This window comes from Scardinius erythrophthalmus (assembly GCF_964197995.2).
Source record: "Scardinius erythrophthalmus genome assembly, chromosome: 10".
NCBI classification, from domain to species: Eukaryota; Metazoa; Chordata; class Actinopteri; order Cypriniformes; family Leuciscidae; genus Scardinius; species Scardinius erythrophthalmus.
The window spans coordinates 41,814,104-41,830,169 of record NC_138230.1 but is presented as its reverse complement, the minus strand read 5'-3'; the positions used below and the strand labels follow the sequence as shown (position 1 = coordinate 41,830,169).

Here is a 16,066-nt window from a genome sequence, read left to right as displayed (position 1 = left end):
TGTGTATAATTTTGTATATATAAATACACACACATGCATGTATATATTTAAGAAATACTTGTATACATATACTGTACATATATATAATTTATATTATATATAAATATATATTTTTTTTATAAAAATTACAAATTTTTCTTAAATATATACAAGCATGTGTGTGTATTTATATATACAAATGTAATTATACACAGTACACACACATATATTATTTAAACACAAACTTATTTTGGATGCGATTAATCGCGATTAATCTTTTGACAGCCCTAATTTTTATATAGATGTTCAATGCAAATTAATTTATGCCTGGCAAACGTAAACACTTGAGTTTGTCATCTTTTTTACAATGTGGTTTCAAATTCTGCTGATTTGTCACCCACATAATGTGTTTTTATCAGAATTTTATCAAATTTGTAAAAATGACTACAAACGACAAGTAATGTTTAGCATTCTATGCCACATTTATCCACAAAAAGTGTTTATGAATTTGTTATATTCTAGCGGTTTAATTTCCATCTTTTTTTCCAAAAAGATAGGTAAAGGATATATGATGAAATAATTTGAAGCATTTTAAAATGCTGAGTAATTTAATTAAAAGTTTTATGAAAAAATATATTTCTAGCAAATATAAAAATACATCACTAATAAAAATTTCTAATTCTAATGGCCAGAAACACTAGCCTAACAGAGCAAAACATTCACATTTTATTACATTTTTAAAAACACCACCGTAAGCACAATACATAATTTTTATCATGTGACCATATACACAAATAGGATCATAAAATACAGCTACCTGTGATTAAGAGGTGCATGTGAAAAAGGTTTTAGGCAGTTTATGCTAAAAAAAAAAAATTTAATACAAAAATGTATATCAGCAGAATACAATGGGTGTATTAACTGACTGTATTGGTCAGATTTTGCGAGACAACTAAAATACCTTCTTAAAAGACAACCCATGCTTCTTAAGGAAAAAAAACTGCTTAAATGACATGGCCTATAAAAGTGTTTATTCAATTAACATGAATCAAGTATGTTACAGTATAATCCTAAATATAGTAGGTAATGATTTCAAATCATTTCTATTTACATTTATGCACATTATAACAGAGATCAAACCTGATGCGAAGGAAAACAGTGATGAACTAAACCACAAGGTGTAATAAGTTGCACATTAGTATTTCAAAGATCAATAGAAGCCTTGACTAGAGGACTTCAAACTAGGGATCTTTAGCACCCATTAATGCAAATAATATTTACATATGCAACCATACAGACATATGCAAGCAATGACCTACGTTTACTTTTTCAAAGAGCAGTTCAATTTATTCTCCAAAAATAAAATCATCAGCAGAAGGCACACAAAACACTTGCAAATTAAAAAAAAATATGATAACTTAATGTTCTATTATTTCTGAATCCTCAAAACCATGAAACGACTCCAAATCGCTGTCTTTCTCAAACATCTTTCTCAAAAAAACCATGCTGGACTGCGGAGAGGATTCTGCAGAAACAACACCGGAGATCTCAGCTTTCTGCTCAACTTTCTCTCCTTGCATTTTACTGACCAGGAGAGCTTCGGTGAGACTCCGCACGAGCTCTGAAGGCTCGTCGGACGTCACCTCTGGGTTTGAGCTCAAAACCCGATCGAAAGAGCGGAACAGAAGCTTGGGCTCTGATTTGAGAACATCCAGTAGCTCGACAAGCCAGCGAGAGAGAAGATGGGCAAGGTCAGCTGGTTTGGCTCCAACCAGTTCCTGTGGCGCCGTCGCCACATGCTCGCTCCATCGAGCCTGCAGAAACTCGCGTAACACAGGCCCCATGCAGGCTTCCAGGGGCTGCAGACGACGAGAGCAACCGCGAGGGATCGGACCTGGAAGAGTGTTCGTGCTGTTGAGCGCCGCCAAGAATTCATTAGACGTGTGGCCTTTGTACGTGTCAATTATCAGCAACCCTTTGCCTCCAGATCTAGGTTTGACATGCCGACACCACACCTTGTCCAACCAAAGCTGTAGTCTTTCTTCATCCGTGAACCCTTCAGGTCTCGCCTCCAGGATGATGAAGTCTGGCAAGGAATGTGCATCTGGCTTGAGAGGTTCGCCTCTGAGGAAAAGCATGGTGGATAACGTGGTCCCATCAGCCAGGGCTGTGAACACAACCTCGATGAGTGGATCTGTGGTGCCCATCAACTTAAAAGCAGACAACATGGAGGACGAATCCGCAGAGGCTTCATCCAGCTGCTCCATATCTACAAATATGGAAAGCTCATCCATGGCGCCCATCGAAGATAGTCTAAATGTTTGCGAAATGACTTGCTTTTTCAGAAAGCTGCTGAAGGAACGCTCCAGCTCCTGGGATTTATCCGGCAGCAACTTGCTGGTTGTGGCGAACGCCTGCAAGCCCAGATCGTGGCGCAGCAAGAAATCAACCGCCGAGTCATAAGAGATATCCTGCGCACCGTGACTGCTCATGAAGTCGAACAGATTAGCTTCGTCGATAGGTAGCTGTTGCTCACGTTGGCATAGCACCCATTCCACTAACCTATCGACTGCCTGTGGCGTCAAGCCTTCTCTGCTTCTCAAGGGGTTAATCTGACGCTGGCGCTTCAAGAGCAACGACTGGACATCTTCCGGTGGAGTGCCGAAATTAATGGCGGCCTGTGGGACTCCACAGCAGAGGGCGTACAGTACAACTTTCAGCTGAGCTACGGTGAGCGTGTTCTCCACTGTACGTCCCGTGTCGACTTTAGAACGGGGAGTTTGCTTCGAAACATCTGGTTTGACCGCACATTTTTTGACTGGAACGGCACTTTGTTCAAAAGGCTGAACCTGAATGGGAAAGCTCGCTATGCGAGCGGGACTAGCAGGCAGTGTTATCTTGTAGGTGGGTCGAGGAAGGGGTTTAGAGGACAGAGGAAATGAACTCCTGTCCAGTTGCTTCACTTGCAAAGGCAAGAAAAACGCGTTGTTGAGGATCTGACCTCCTCGGAGTAGGTCCGTTGGGATGAAGACAAATCTACAATGACAGTAATTTGTAAGTTACCTCTTCTGCTAAACAAGAGGTTAAATCTCTAGCATTTGCAATTGCTTTTATGAGCTCTACACAAATTAAGCTCCTACAGCCTTTTCCTAAGAGTTAAACTAAACTAAATTGTTCCAAACCTTTCTGTAAATGAAGATATTCTGGTAACACTTTACAATAAGGTTCATAAGTAAACATTAGTTAATCTATTAACTAACATGAACTAATGCTGAGCAAAACATTTGTTATAGTATTTATTAATCTTTGTTAATGTTAGTTAATAAAAATACAGCTGTTCATTGTTTGTTCAGTGCATTAACTAATGTTAACAAATACAACCTTTGATTTTAATAACATATTAGTAAATGTTGAAATTAATATTAACTGAGATGAATAAATGCTGAAGAAGTATTGTTCATTCTTAGTTCATGGTACTAAGGTAGTTAACTAACGTTAACCAATTAACCTTATTGTGTTACTGATATTCTGAACAATGTTTTTGTCCATACAATGAAAGTCAATGGGGTCCAAAAACACTGGAGCCCACTGACTTTCATGATATGGGGGAAAAACCTAAAGATATTTTAAAATATCTTCTTTTATCTTCCACAGAAGAAAGACAGACTCACAAGTTTAAATCAACATGAGGTAGTAAATGATTTTAGATTTTTAAGTGAAAAATAAGCGAAAATCAACTTACCTTTTATAGCCACGTGAAAATCCTTCTGAAACATGAGGAATTTTATTAATAATATGGTTGTGATAGGATCATTATTAAGTGCTTTTCATCACTTTTCATCGTCAAAAAGACTTTTAGACATAAATAAACAACTTACCCCGCATGGTGCACCGGCTTACTTGATGTTCAGGATTGTCAGCAAGATGTTTGGCCATTGAATCTCCAACCCGAGTTTTGTATCTACATGTGCTACAGTTTAGCCTCCCCTTCCTGCAAACATTTTTCATTACCATGATTGACAATTAGAGTGAAAATTACATGCAGAGCAAGAGGGAAAAAAAAACTCAGGTCTTACTTTGGGCAGGGTTTGTAAAGGGTTATATATTTTCTGGTGCTTTTCCGAGGAACATGTACACTGCAAATAAAGATGAGGGAGAAATGAGAAAACACTCAACACATCACAAACTGTGAAATTTAAAGTTTTTCACCTGATCACGTTATATTAATTTTTGGTCACACTTTAGATTAGTGACCAATTCTAACTAACTAAATATTAACTATGACATTAGCCTCAAACTCATAAATACTGCTTATTAATAGTTGGTAGGCAGTTTAGGTATTGGGTAGGATAAAGGGATGTAGAATATGATCATGCATTAATATGTGCTTTAGAAGTACTAATACACATCCAATATCCTAGTGATATGCATGCTAATAAGCAACTAGTTAATAGTGAGAATTGGACCCTCAATTTCTTTTTTTTACAGATAGGCATGTAGCATGTAAAAATAAGGGAAATGACCATGCACAATTAAATATTAAATAACACCAACTAATATCAAAAAAACAAATCTTATATAAATAATCAATCCATCAGAAGATAATCACTATATGACATATATTGACATAAATGACAATATCACACAAACTGTAAAAATCTAAAGATTTTCACCTGATCATGTGATTGGCATAAGCTCTGGAACAGCAAGTACAGTATCGGCAGAGGGAACAGCTCACGTAGGTGGGGAAATGGTTGGGAAAATACGGAATGTCATATGTGCATTCCATGCAGTAGTGCTTTTCTGCTGGCTTGCTGGAAGAACAATATGGTGGTCAGAAGATATTGTTTCTTAAAAAAAATTAAATAAATGCAAAAAGCAAAAAACAGCAAAGAGAGAATGTCTACATACACACACACACACACACACACACACACACACACACACACACACACACACACAGATATATTAGGGCTGTCAAAAGATTAATCGCATCCAAAATAAAAGTTTGTTTAAATAATATATGTGTGTGTACTGTGTATAATTAAATTTGTATATATAAATACACACACATGCTTGTATATATTTTAAGAAAAATGTGTAATTTATATATATAAAAAAATATATATTTATATATAATATAAATTATATATAAATATATACAGTATATGTATGCAAATATATATATATATTAGGGCTGTCAATCGATTAAAATTTTTAATCGCGATTAATCGCATGATTGTCATGAGTTAACTCGCGATTAATCGCATTTAATCGCACATTTTTTATTTGTTCTAAATATACCTTAAATTAATACTTTTCAAGTTTGTAATACTCTAATCAACGTGGGCATTGATAAATATAGATGCTTTATGCAAATGTATGTTTATTATTGAAACCATAGTCAATATAGCATGCAGACGAGACATGTTTCAAAGGTCATAGATGTTTTTCAAAGAACTTGTTCATGTCTATTAGACACATGTAGAAAGTTACTTCTCTTTCTTTGCACTGAGCAATTTACTAACACAAAAATGTTTATATTTTTGCATGACAGGGCAGCTCTTCTGAAAATGTTAAATGTACATTTAGCATTTATTATTACATTGTAGTTTTTCTCTCTCTGTGCCCATTTTGATGAAGCTAAATTCTCAATACATTCTCAATAAAACGTACTGTTTCTGTTGTCAAACAACGGAATGAATTTGAAATGGTGACTGAAACGCGACCAAATAAACATAACCAGCTCTCCCTTCCAAGACGTTAATCTGCACAAAAATTCTGATAATCGAACCGTCGTCTTGTGAAATCAAATACACATAAACTAAAGACAATATCCGTGCTCTGATTTCGGCTATATTTGTAAAATTAGAGAAGCAACATAATATCTGTGTTTAACTGAATTAAAGCGCTGCTCCTCCGCGTGAGACGCAGAGAGAGAGAGAGAGAGAGAGAGAGAGAGAGAGAGAGGTGCGCGCGCGTGCTGGGAGAGCAGTAGGCTACCGGCGGTACCGGTAGATTCTCAGAAACTAAATAAGGTTTGGGCGCTTTGTTGAAGGGAAAAAAATCGCTAAAGGGGTCTGCAATGTCGATAAGTTGCCAACACTGTCTATCTCCATTTCTCCAACTAGGTTTTGGGTCACGGGTCAAACAGAAAATACGCGCTGCGTTAATCGTCCGTTAAAAAAATTAGTGCCGTTAATATGATTTTGCGTTAACGCGTTATTAACGCGCTAAATTTGACAGCCCTAATATATATATAATATAAATCATACTCACCATTCACTCTCAAACTTGACCATTAGCTCCATCATGCTTTCCACTGGCTTTTTCTTGACAGGAATGACTTTACTGGTGACATTCTGAGATGCTCCAGTTGTTGATGTTGCGTTTGAGCAAGTCTTCAATGAAGGTTCTCCTAAATTATCTCTGTGGTCAGTACTGTTAGCATAAGCTCGGATGATTACCTGAAACAGAGGGGTAAATGGTAAGGTCATCAAATAAGCAATAAACAAGCCATATGTATGACTGGGAGTCTTTTACCTTGGTTCCAGGCGTGAGGCCCTCCAATTGCTTGGGTTTGACACATGTCCTGTGAAACCTGTGTCTGTGTTTCCACTTGTCCTTGTCATGAATGAATTGAAGTCGGCATCGGCCACAATGATGCGCTGTTCTTTTCTGGACGAATAAACACACACTTTAACAGGACTGATAAAGAAGCCTTCTGACACATAAAAGACCTTTCATACCATTTTGTGTTATTTAAAGAAAACACTAAACTATGTAGACATCAAAACTTTATTATGTACAGGGTTATTCATTATGAGACTGTGATATTAAATTATCAGTGTTCAAGCGTTAACCATTAGATGAACGCAATTTAAAAGTAAAAATAGAGGACATGACCATGCACAGTTAAATATTAATCAATATTTTTTAATTTTGATGAATAATCAAACGATTAATTGATCAAACAATTGATTAAATGAGCTCAACACAAATGATATCTTGTCCATCCGTAAGTGCAAATCGCAGTAAAGCATTAGTTTATGAGCTGGAAAGGTAAAAAGTGAAACAAAGTCTTTCCATATTAAGAAGTGTTGAGATATTAAATCGTTGTTATTTATCATGAAAACCCCTCTGAGCTGCGACTAATTAATGCAAAGGATATACTTTACCTGGTGTCTAGTGCAGTGCAACTGGAAGCCGATATAAGACCTAAATACTTTTAAGCAGTAGGGACACATTAAGATACAGGTGTCCTTGTGCTGCTCTGTGAAGTGGCTTATAACATCTTGGTAGAAAGAGGATCTGAACTCGCACACCTGAGGAGCAAAAAGTACACAAGTGTAACTGATTTACACAAATGTTTTCAAGACAAAACTTAATTGACATGAAACACTTATACACAGTTACCTGACACATGTAGGGCATCTCACCAGGCTTGTGCGCCTGTTTCATGTGGTTCAGAAAGAGGGGTTCGTTCTCAAAGGACCACTCACAGATCTTGCACACTTCTGTAAAGCAGAATGAAATGTTTTAAATAGGATGCCTATGATGCTTTTACTACATTTCAGCCTTTTTTATCGTATAATGTTGCTGTTTGGGCATGAAAAGGTCTGCAAAGTTTCAAAGTCCCTCCAGCAGGAGTTATTCTCTATATCAGTGTCACTGTTTCTGAACTCCCTGAAACGCCTCCAACGTACAACAACAAACACCTCACAATATTCCTCATTTAAATAATTCCTGCCCAAGTAATGTGCAAAATAAAGGGGCGGGGCCTGGCTGAGTTAGCCTGAGTTAGTAGTGAGTTGAAACTTGTGGTTACCAAAAGGGGTGTGACATTTTCGAATCGCGCTCAAAGCGGTTGACCAATCACAACACACTGGTCCAGCTGACCAATCAGAGCACATTGTGCTTTTCGGAAGGAGGGGATTCATAGACACAGGAACTAAACAGAGCGTTACTGACAGATAGGGCTGTCACTTTTGTGAAAAAATCCTGTTAGATTTTTGAGACATAAGTGTTCATTGAATCGACTGTAAAATTAATTTTCCATGTCTAAAGACGTTTCCATTTTAAATGCCAAATATAGGCAAATCCACGGACAACTAACATGCATTAGGACGAACGTAAAGAGGGTGTTTGAGATACGCACAAGTCAGCAAATATTCCTGATGATTTATTGGCGTATTAAGTTTCGTGCACAATGACAAACAACATTGCAACATTCACGAAAAAACAATAAGCAGAGTGGACTGCCATAACATCAATGAAAAACATCACTGCAGTCTTCAACATGCCTGTGTTTACGATTAGAAATGTCAAACAAATTTCGCCTACGTAGGCGATTGTAGACCGTAGCCCGAATCTGTATCTGTATGCATGAGACTGAATACTGGCAGAATTCACATTTTTGTAGTAAAAAGAGACATTATGTAGAAGTATAATCTGCTGTTATGTGTGTGTCAGAGCCTGCAGTTGCTGTGTGACACGCGTTCGCTGCGGGCGTATCGTGACGAGCTGGACGCGCTCAGAGAAAAGACCGTTAAAATCGATTCTCTATTTTCGGTTTCGAAACTTGTGTTGGTTGGTCCGATCGATTGTGCAATCGATTTTCGAACGTAAAGTGGCCCTACTGACAGACTGGGGAAGAGAGTTGCAATGTCAAATATGTGAAAAATACGTTTGTTTGTTTTTTACACTCAAGTATGTAAACCAATTCTAGTAGAGCCCCAAAACAAAATCAAAACTTTATAAAAGGGCATAATAGGCCCTCTTTAAGAATAAAAAAAATACCGCAAGTCAAATATTATCAACTCACGCATCAAGAATGGATTAAAACCATTTCATATGTTTGTCAAGAACTAGGTTGATGATATATAATTCTAAAAGTATAGACTCACTTGAGGACTCTGCTTGGTTATGAACTGCCTCAACGTGGCACTGCAGTTGGAAGGGCGTTGAAAAGTTTCTGTAGCAATGTTGGCACATAATATGATAGTCTCCTTCCCCTGTTTGGTGATCCAACTCCATGTGGTGTTTCATGTGGTTCATCATCCTTTAAAATGAGGGTTGAAGAATGAACAAATCTATCGATACCAACAACACCCCTCAAAAACCAATCTGAAAACCAACCAACTTACTTGATGTTGCCCTTCACCTTCTTTTCACATAGTTGGCATTTCATTGAGATGATTTCTGAATTGGCTCTTCTTGATGCAGGCTGGCCAGGCTGCTGCCCATAGAAGAAGTCTTCAACTAGCATGATCATTCTGCCCTGGTCGTCAAAATCTCCAGAGCGAGGACTAGGCACTCCCTGAGGTATCTCAGAAGTGGTGACGTGTTTGAGAGACGTTTCTGAGGACGAGGAGAAGGAAACAGTCTCAGATGTGGCGGGTTTTGACTGGGTTTTGTCACTCGGCCGCTTGATCCTTTTTCTAGTTTGGGCCTTCAGGTCCTTGACGCTCTTGATAAGATCTTGATTGCATTGCTGAAAATGGGGAAGAAGATGAGTAAGACCTTAGTGAAAGATTTAAAGACCACCAAAGCAAAAGGTTATTAATCAAGAAAGGTTCTGTGCATCATTGTTTGTAGGTATTTAATCTAAAAAGTGTATGAGTTAAAACTTACACAGAAGTATCCACGGAGGGACTGACTCTTTTGGTAAACGGCTTTACAGCGAACACAGAAATTCGAAGAACTGGAGGCCCTTTTCAATGCTGTAGAACAAAGATACTACACTCAATCCCTTCTCAAAGACCTCATAAAGCGATAGTTCACCCAAAAATTAAAATTATGTCATCAAATACTTTTGCAACTACTCGATTCCCTTTTGTCTTCCCTTCATCTTTGAAACACATGAAAATACTTTTAACAAAACCTGAGATATTTCTGTCCCTCCCTTGAAAGTCCATTCCACCAAAACTTGGATGCTTCAAAAAGTTCACAGGAATCAATGACGTTTTTCTTGCACGGCAAGCAAGTACAGCCAAAAGCTTGGAGTAAACCGCTCAATTCATATGGATTCCTTTATGAACTATTTGATGTGCCAAAGTTTTGGGTGAATGACAATTTTCATTAAAAATGTCAGTTTGTATTATGAAGATGAAGAAAAATCTTAAGGGTTTGGAAAAAGTAAATGATGACCGCATTTTCATTTTTGAGTGAACTATTACTTTAAAAACATTAGAGCTGCACGATTCTGGATAAATTGAGATTGAGAATCACAATTTGTTTTGTTTTGATTTTTCCACAATTATGGATAGACAACTAAAAGTAGCATGTCATTTACTAGAGGTTCTGACAAAATATTAATTGTTGGTCTATAATTTTTTTTTTTAATTAATTTGAATAAAAAAATTTTAAAACTGGTTTGAATGTACAATTCAATGAATCCCTCATTAACACTTAATTTCTTTCATTAATGGATGCATGAGAGTTTTTGAATGAATCTCTTGAGTGAATAATTCAATGACAAATACATTCAAAGTTCAAGTGAATCAGGTTACTTTCAAAAGTCGATTTCCTCTATTTATCGCTACCGTGAACATAAGTGTTTATATCAAAAACGATCAACTTTTATCCCAGTACTTCTGTGATCATTTGAATTACTGTAACAGAAATAATGATACTGTGTGGTTGAAAGGAGTGTTTGTGAATCTGTTTCATATCCATTCATAACAACAGTATGGAAGCTTGTTTCCGCCACTGAATAAAACATTTTAAAAGATAATTGCGACTTTTTATCTCACAATTGCGAGTTTACATCTCGCAATTCTGACTTTATTTCTCAGAATTGCGAGATATAAAGTCAGAATTGCGTGTTTTAAAGTCGCAATTGCGTGTTATAAAGTCAGAATTCTGAGATATAAAGTCAGAATTGCGTGTTATAAAGACAGAATTCTGACTTTTTTTCTCGCAATTGCGACTTTATATCACGCAATTCTGACTTTATATCTCAGAATTCTGACTTTATATCACGCAATTGGGAGATATAAAGTCAGAATTGCATGATATAGTCGCAATTGCGTGTTATAAAGTCAGAATTCTGAGATATAAAGTCAGAATTGCGTGTTATAAAGTCAGAATTCTGACTTTTTTTCTCGCAATTGCGACTTTATATCACGCAATTCTGACTTTATATCTCAGAATTCTGACTTTATATCTCAGAATTCTGACTTTATATCACGCAATTGGGAGATATAAAGTCAGAATTGCATGATATAAAGTCGCAATTGCGTGTTATAAAGTCAGAATTGTGAGATATAAACTATTCTGAGGTAAAAAAAAAAAAAAAGTCCGTCTTTTTTTTCCCCCTTAGAATTGGACTTTATATCTCACAATTCTGAGAAAAGATGTCAGAATTGCGAGATATAAACTCGCAATTATGTGTTATAAAGTCAGAATTGCGTGATATAAAGTCAGAATTCTGAGATATAAAGTCAGAATTGCGTGATATAAAGTCGCAATTGCGAGAAAAAAAGTCAGAATTCTGACTTTATAAGACGCAATTGCGACTTTATATCTCGCAATTCTGACTTTATATCTCAGAATTCTGACTTTATATCACGCAATTCTGACTTTATATCTCAGAATTCTGACTTTATTTCACGCAATTCTGACTTTATATCTCGCAATTCTGAGAAATAAAGTCAGAATTGCGAGATGTAAACTCGCAATTGTGAGATAAAAAGTCGCAATTATCTTTTATTTTTTTTATTTTGTGGCGGAAACAAGCTTCCATAGCTCTCTCTGTGTCAGAATGAAGATCTGAATGTTCACTGTGATCGTACATATCAAAGGTTTAACATAGCCGGATCATTGTCATTATAAGGTCGCGTGAGTGTTTGAATCTAGACTGCGATCTTTTAACGAATAATCGTGCAGCTCTACAACACATAATTGATTTCAATCAATGATGTTTAATCAATAAGCTGATATCAACAACATCTTAACACAACAACACTTCAATAGAGCAATTAAAAACTGAAAAATAGGAGGGTAAAAACAAGTCCTGGTCCTGACCGGTAGTTGTTGTGGCAAGAGGAGGGGCGAAGATCTGTGCTTGAGGTCTCACAGTCTGAGACAGGAATGGGGCTGGAGCTCTGTTTGTTATATTGTTTTGGATGGTGAAGGTTTTGGTGGGCTGCACTAGTGAACTCATTACTTGACCACCAGCTGCAGGCGCTCCAGCTAGCTTCGTAAACTTTATAACTTTAATTGTTGCACCTATCAAGGTAAACAAAATGTAAATAAAACAGACATGTAAATGACCTAAGAACGGATGTACAATGTAAAAAGTAAAAACTGGATGAATTGTCACCTGGAGCTGAGGCTGGTTGGACGTTGGAGGGGGTCACATTAAGAGTGGACACTCCTGGGGCCGATGAGGTGATGCTTTGTAAGTTTGAGGGGTTATTGATGGTCAAGGTGACTGGGATCTGCAATGTAGGCAGTTTTCCAGGCGTTGTTTGCTGTCCTGCACTCCCTGGGGTGACCATCCGTGGAGAAATTAACTGGGGTGTCTGACCTGAAGAGGTCAGAGAAAGTATTTAAAGGGTTAGTTCACCCAAAAATGAAAATTCTGTCAGTAATTCCTCACCCTCATGTTGTTCCAACCGCGTAAGACCTTCGTTCATCTTCGGAATATAAATTAAGATATTTTTGATGAAATCTGAGCCATGTCTCACTCCTCCATAGGCTGCTATGTGACCGAAACTTGCTGGCCCAGAAAAGTTATTAAAGAGATCGTTAATATAGTCCAAGTGACTACAGTGGCTCAATCTTAAGTTTATCAAGCGACGAGAATACTTTTTGTGCGCAAAAACAAACAAAAATAACGACTTTATTACACTTTTCATTTCCTTCTCTCTGGGCCTCTTAGTGTTTTTGCGCTGCGCGTCTGTGTTGCACGTCATCACGCATCACACACATGACCGGCGTCGGCCAATAGTGAGCCTACGTGGTGACGTGTAACACTGACGCGCTGCGCAAAAAGACTACGCGAACCAACTAGAGGCCCAGAGAGAAGGAAATGAAAAGTGGAATAAAGTCGTTATTTTTGTTTGTTTTTGCGCACAAAAAGTATTCTCCTTGCTTGATATACTTAAGATTGAGCCACTGGAGTCACTTGGACTACATTAACGATCTCTTTAATAACTTTTCTGGGCCAGAAAGGTCTTACGTGGTTGGAACAACATGAGGGTGAGTAATTACTGACAGAATTTTCATTTTTGGGTGAACTAACCCTTTAAGCAAAGTGAGTAATGCTAAAATAAAAATAAAAACATTTGTTTTTGAGCAGCATAGGTGTAAATAAAGAAAACTAAATGCATGGCAACAGACGTCTGGAACACTGGAGACTCTTGAGCTGGTATTTATGTCTGATAAGCAAACATTCATCATTTGCATGTGCATATAAATGTTGAAGTCATGAAGAAATGAAAGTAGCAACCGATCTTTTCTTTTGTATTATGGCGAGTGTAAAAACAGACAAAAAACTAAGGCGGGGACTTGTTTCTATACATTGGTTGTAGATTGGATTGAGATGTTGGCATTGCACTCAAATGAATGAGAGCTTGAAGTCGACTATAAGAAAGGGTGGAGTTTAAGCAGACTAAATGATTGTCTGAAGTCTGGCATTAGTCATCAGAGAGATGTCTCATTTTCACAGGAAGATCGAGTTTCGATTAAACATCTTGTGGTCAAAAAATGTAAAAATGAAACATGCATTGATGAATGGTTCACAATAAGATTCAGTATATAACATGCATTTAGAAAAAACATAGGGTGAATTTTCTTTCACGCCGGCTTAAAATTCAGGAATGCATCCTGCAAAATATGTCTGGGAAGGAGCAACCGTGTAATTAAATCACTGGTTGGTTTGAGTAGCGACTTACCAGCAGTCAGAAAACTAATAGGCTGTCCATTCAAGATGTAACCAAGTGATGTTCCCAAACTTCCCAATCCCATTGAGCCTGCCAGAGGCTGACCTGGATTGGGCTACAACAGATGATCATCACTTAAATACGACATCTTTGGTATGTCCATCTAAACAGAAGGTTAAAAACCTTATTTATAGTAAAAGAGCAAAGTGAAACCTGTGCACTGATGTAGATAGTCTGTGTGCCTCCTGCAGCTCCACCCGTCTGAACAGCATTAGGCAGTAACGTAACAGCAGGGGCTAAAGGTAAAAACAAACCAAAACACTTGTTTCTTTCCACACTTAAGTCCCACAGCTATTCTTTTAACAGTGTTTTTTGCAGTGTGGCATGTGTGTGGTCACTAATGACCACTAGATACATGGGACACAGCTTGATTTCCGAGGTCAGTGGTACCTGATGTCGGTTTAGCGGTGCCATCGGATTGTGCTGGTGCACTATTGCCACTTGGGACTACAGTAACTAGATTAATGAATAAAAACAAAAGGCATTAAACTTATTTGTATTCACACTCATGCTCCTAATATATGATTAAATGCTCTTCACAAAAGCTCTTCTATCAAGACATAAAAATGAGTGTTTTTACCACAAAAACATTATTTACCTTTGTTATATCGCTGGTCCCTGTTTTCTGTAATACTCTGGCATGGCTCTAGATCATCTTCATCACATTGCATGTAAAGGTCAGAATCTGCCATGTTTCTGTAAAACAAAAGTGTTGCTTATACAGTGTCATCACTCCTGTCAACAAGACTATGTTGGCTATGGTCAGTGGGTAGCTGAACATATACTATCTATGTATTTGACATTAAATTATTATTATTAATAAATATAAAATCTGACTGGACAATGTGATAATTTTGTTATATGCAATAGAGCTTTGAATCAATAATAACATTTAAAGTCTGGACAATGTGTTACAAGATCCCCCCCCCCCCCAAATGTATGATATATGCATGCATGTATGTATATGTATGTATGTATGTAGGTAGGTAGGTAGGTGTGTGTGTGTGTGTGTGTGTGTGTGTGTGTGTGTGTATATATATATATATATATATATATATATATATATATATATATATATATATATATATATATATATAATTTATATGTAAATGTTCATTATTTTAGTTGTCAGTTGTGGCTCTCAACTGCTACTTTCAAACTCGAAGTTAAAATAATTAATATAGTAATGCATTGCACTCAACACTAAGTATTAATTATTGTAAATTAATTACTTTTCTCTTTGAAAAAGTAAAGTAAGGGATTGCTCTTAATTTTTCTGCAATTTGATTACAGTTACTTTTTATGTAATTGCATTAAATAAGGTAGAACAATTCTATATAAAACAATAGTGGATTTAACATCAACATTTAGTGTTAAAATGTAACCATCTCCCTTTAAATTATTTAATCAGTTCAAGAATAATGCATGCAATTTTATATTATTTATTTGAAAGAATTAAAAGAGCAGTTTCATGTCTGTCCTTGTATTGTTCAACTAACTGGTCGAAGTTGATATGGGATTATTAATAAGTAATGCAATATTTTTTAGAGAGAGTAATTAGTACAGTAATCTAACTACACTGTCAAAGATGTAATTAGTAACTAGTAATTACTTTTTTAGAGTAATTTACCCAACACTGTTCATTTATTAATTTACTTTGTCATACTTTGGCAAAAAGGGAAAAGCATAGGTCGCTAAACCGACTTTATCTACAACCTGTCATAATAATAAACTTGAGCCCCTTTAACGCCATAACAGAGGCTAACATTAGCCCGCCCTGCTAACTGCTCCTGCACGCATGTTTATCCTGCCAAAGCCAATGCATCAGTGCACTCAACGCTACAGGCTAGCCTTTATCTGACTGCATAACTTTTAACAACTACTTAAACACCGACGCGCTGTTTCTAGGGAGAAGAAAAGGAAGTCTCACCTCATGCACAGATTTGCATATGTGGGACAAAAAATTATAATGCGTTATTTCCCTTAATTCTTCGCGGGGTTTGCCATGATGGAAAAACAATGATCCCTGTTCTGCAGACGTTTTCCCTCTTTGCTCGCGCGGTGGTAGGCGAAACATTTAAAAACGTCACTTCCACGCGTGTTTCTCTGCACTCTGATTGGTTGCGATATTTTGTGAG

General features: G+C 36.9%; 1 protein-coding gene across 2 annotated transcripts; it reads right to left on the bottom strand.

The window, feature by feature from the left end:
- Positions 1-691: 691 nt before the first annotated feature.
- pogza (pogo transposable element derived with ZNF domain a) lies at positions 692-16,035 on the bottom strand. 2 transcript variants are annotated; one of them, XM_081375632.1, is made up of 19 exons: positions 15,859-16,035; positions 14,527-14,624; positions 14,319-14,384; positions 14,082-14,164; positions 13,881-13,983; positions 12,305-12,511; positions 12,007-12,210; positions 9,613-9,701; positions 9,126-9,472; positions 8,886-9,040; positions 7,396-7,496; positions 7,158-7,304; positions 6,523-6,657; positions 6,259-6,446; positions 4,653-4,793; positions 4,056-4,115; positions 3,858-3,970; positions 3,722-3,746; positions 692-3,015 (listed from the first exon to the last, which is right to left on the bottom strand). In XM_081375632.1, exons 1-19 carry the CDS (start codon positions 15,861-15,863, stop codon positions 1,398-1,400), a joined length of 3,885 nt encoding a protein of 1,294 aa, XP_081231758.1. In that variant the 5' UTR covers positions 15,864-16,035; the 3' UTR covers positions 692-1,397. The 2 variants fall into 2 exon arrangements, with proteins under 2 accessions (XP_081231758.1, XP_081231759.1); XM_081375633.1 differs by having other exon boundaries at positions 3,722-3,743.
- Between the last annotated feature and the right edge of the window lie 31 nt (positions 16,036-16,066).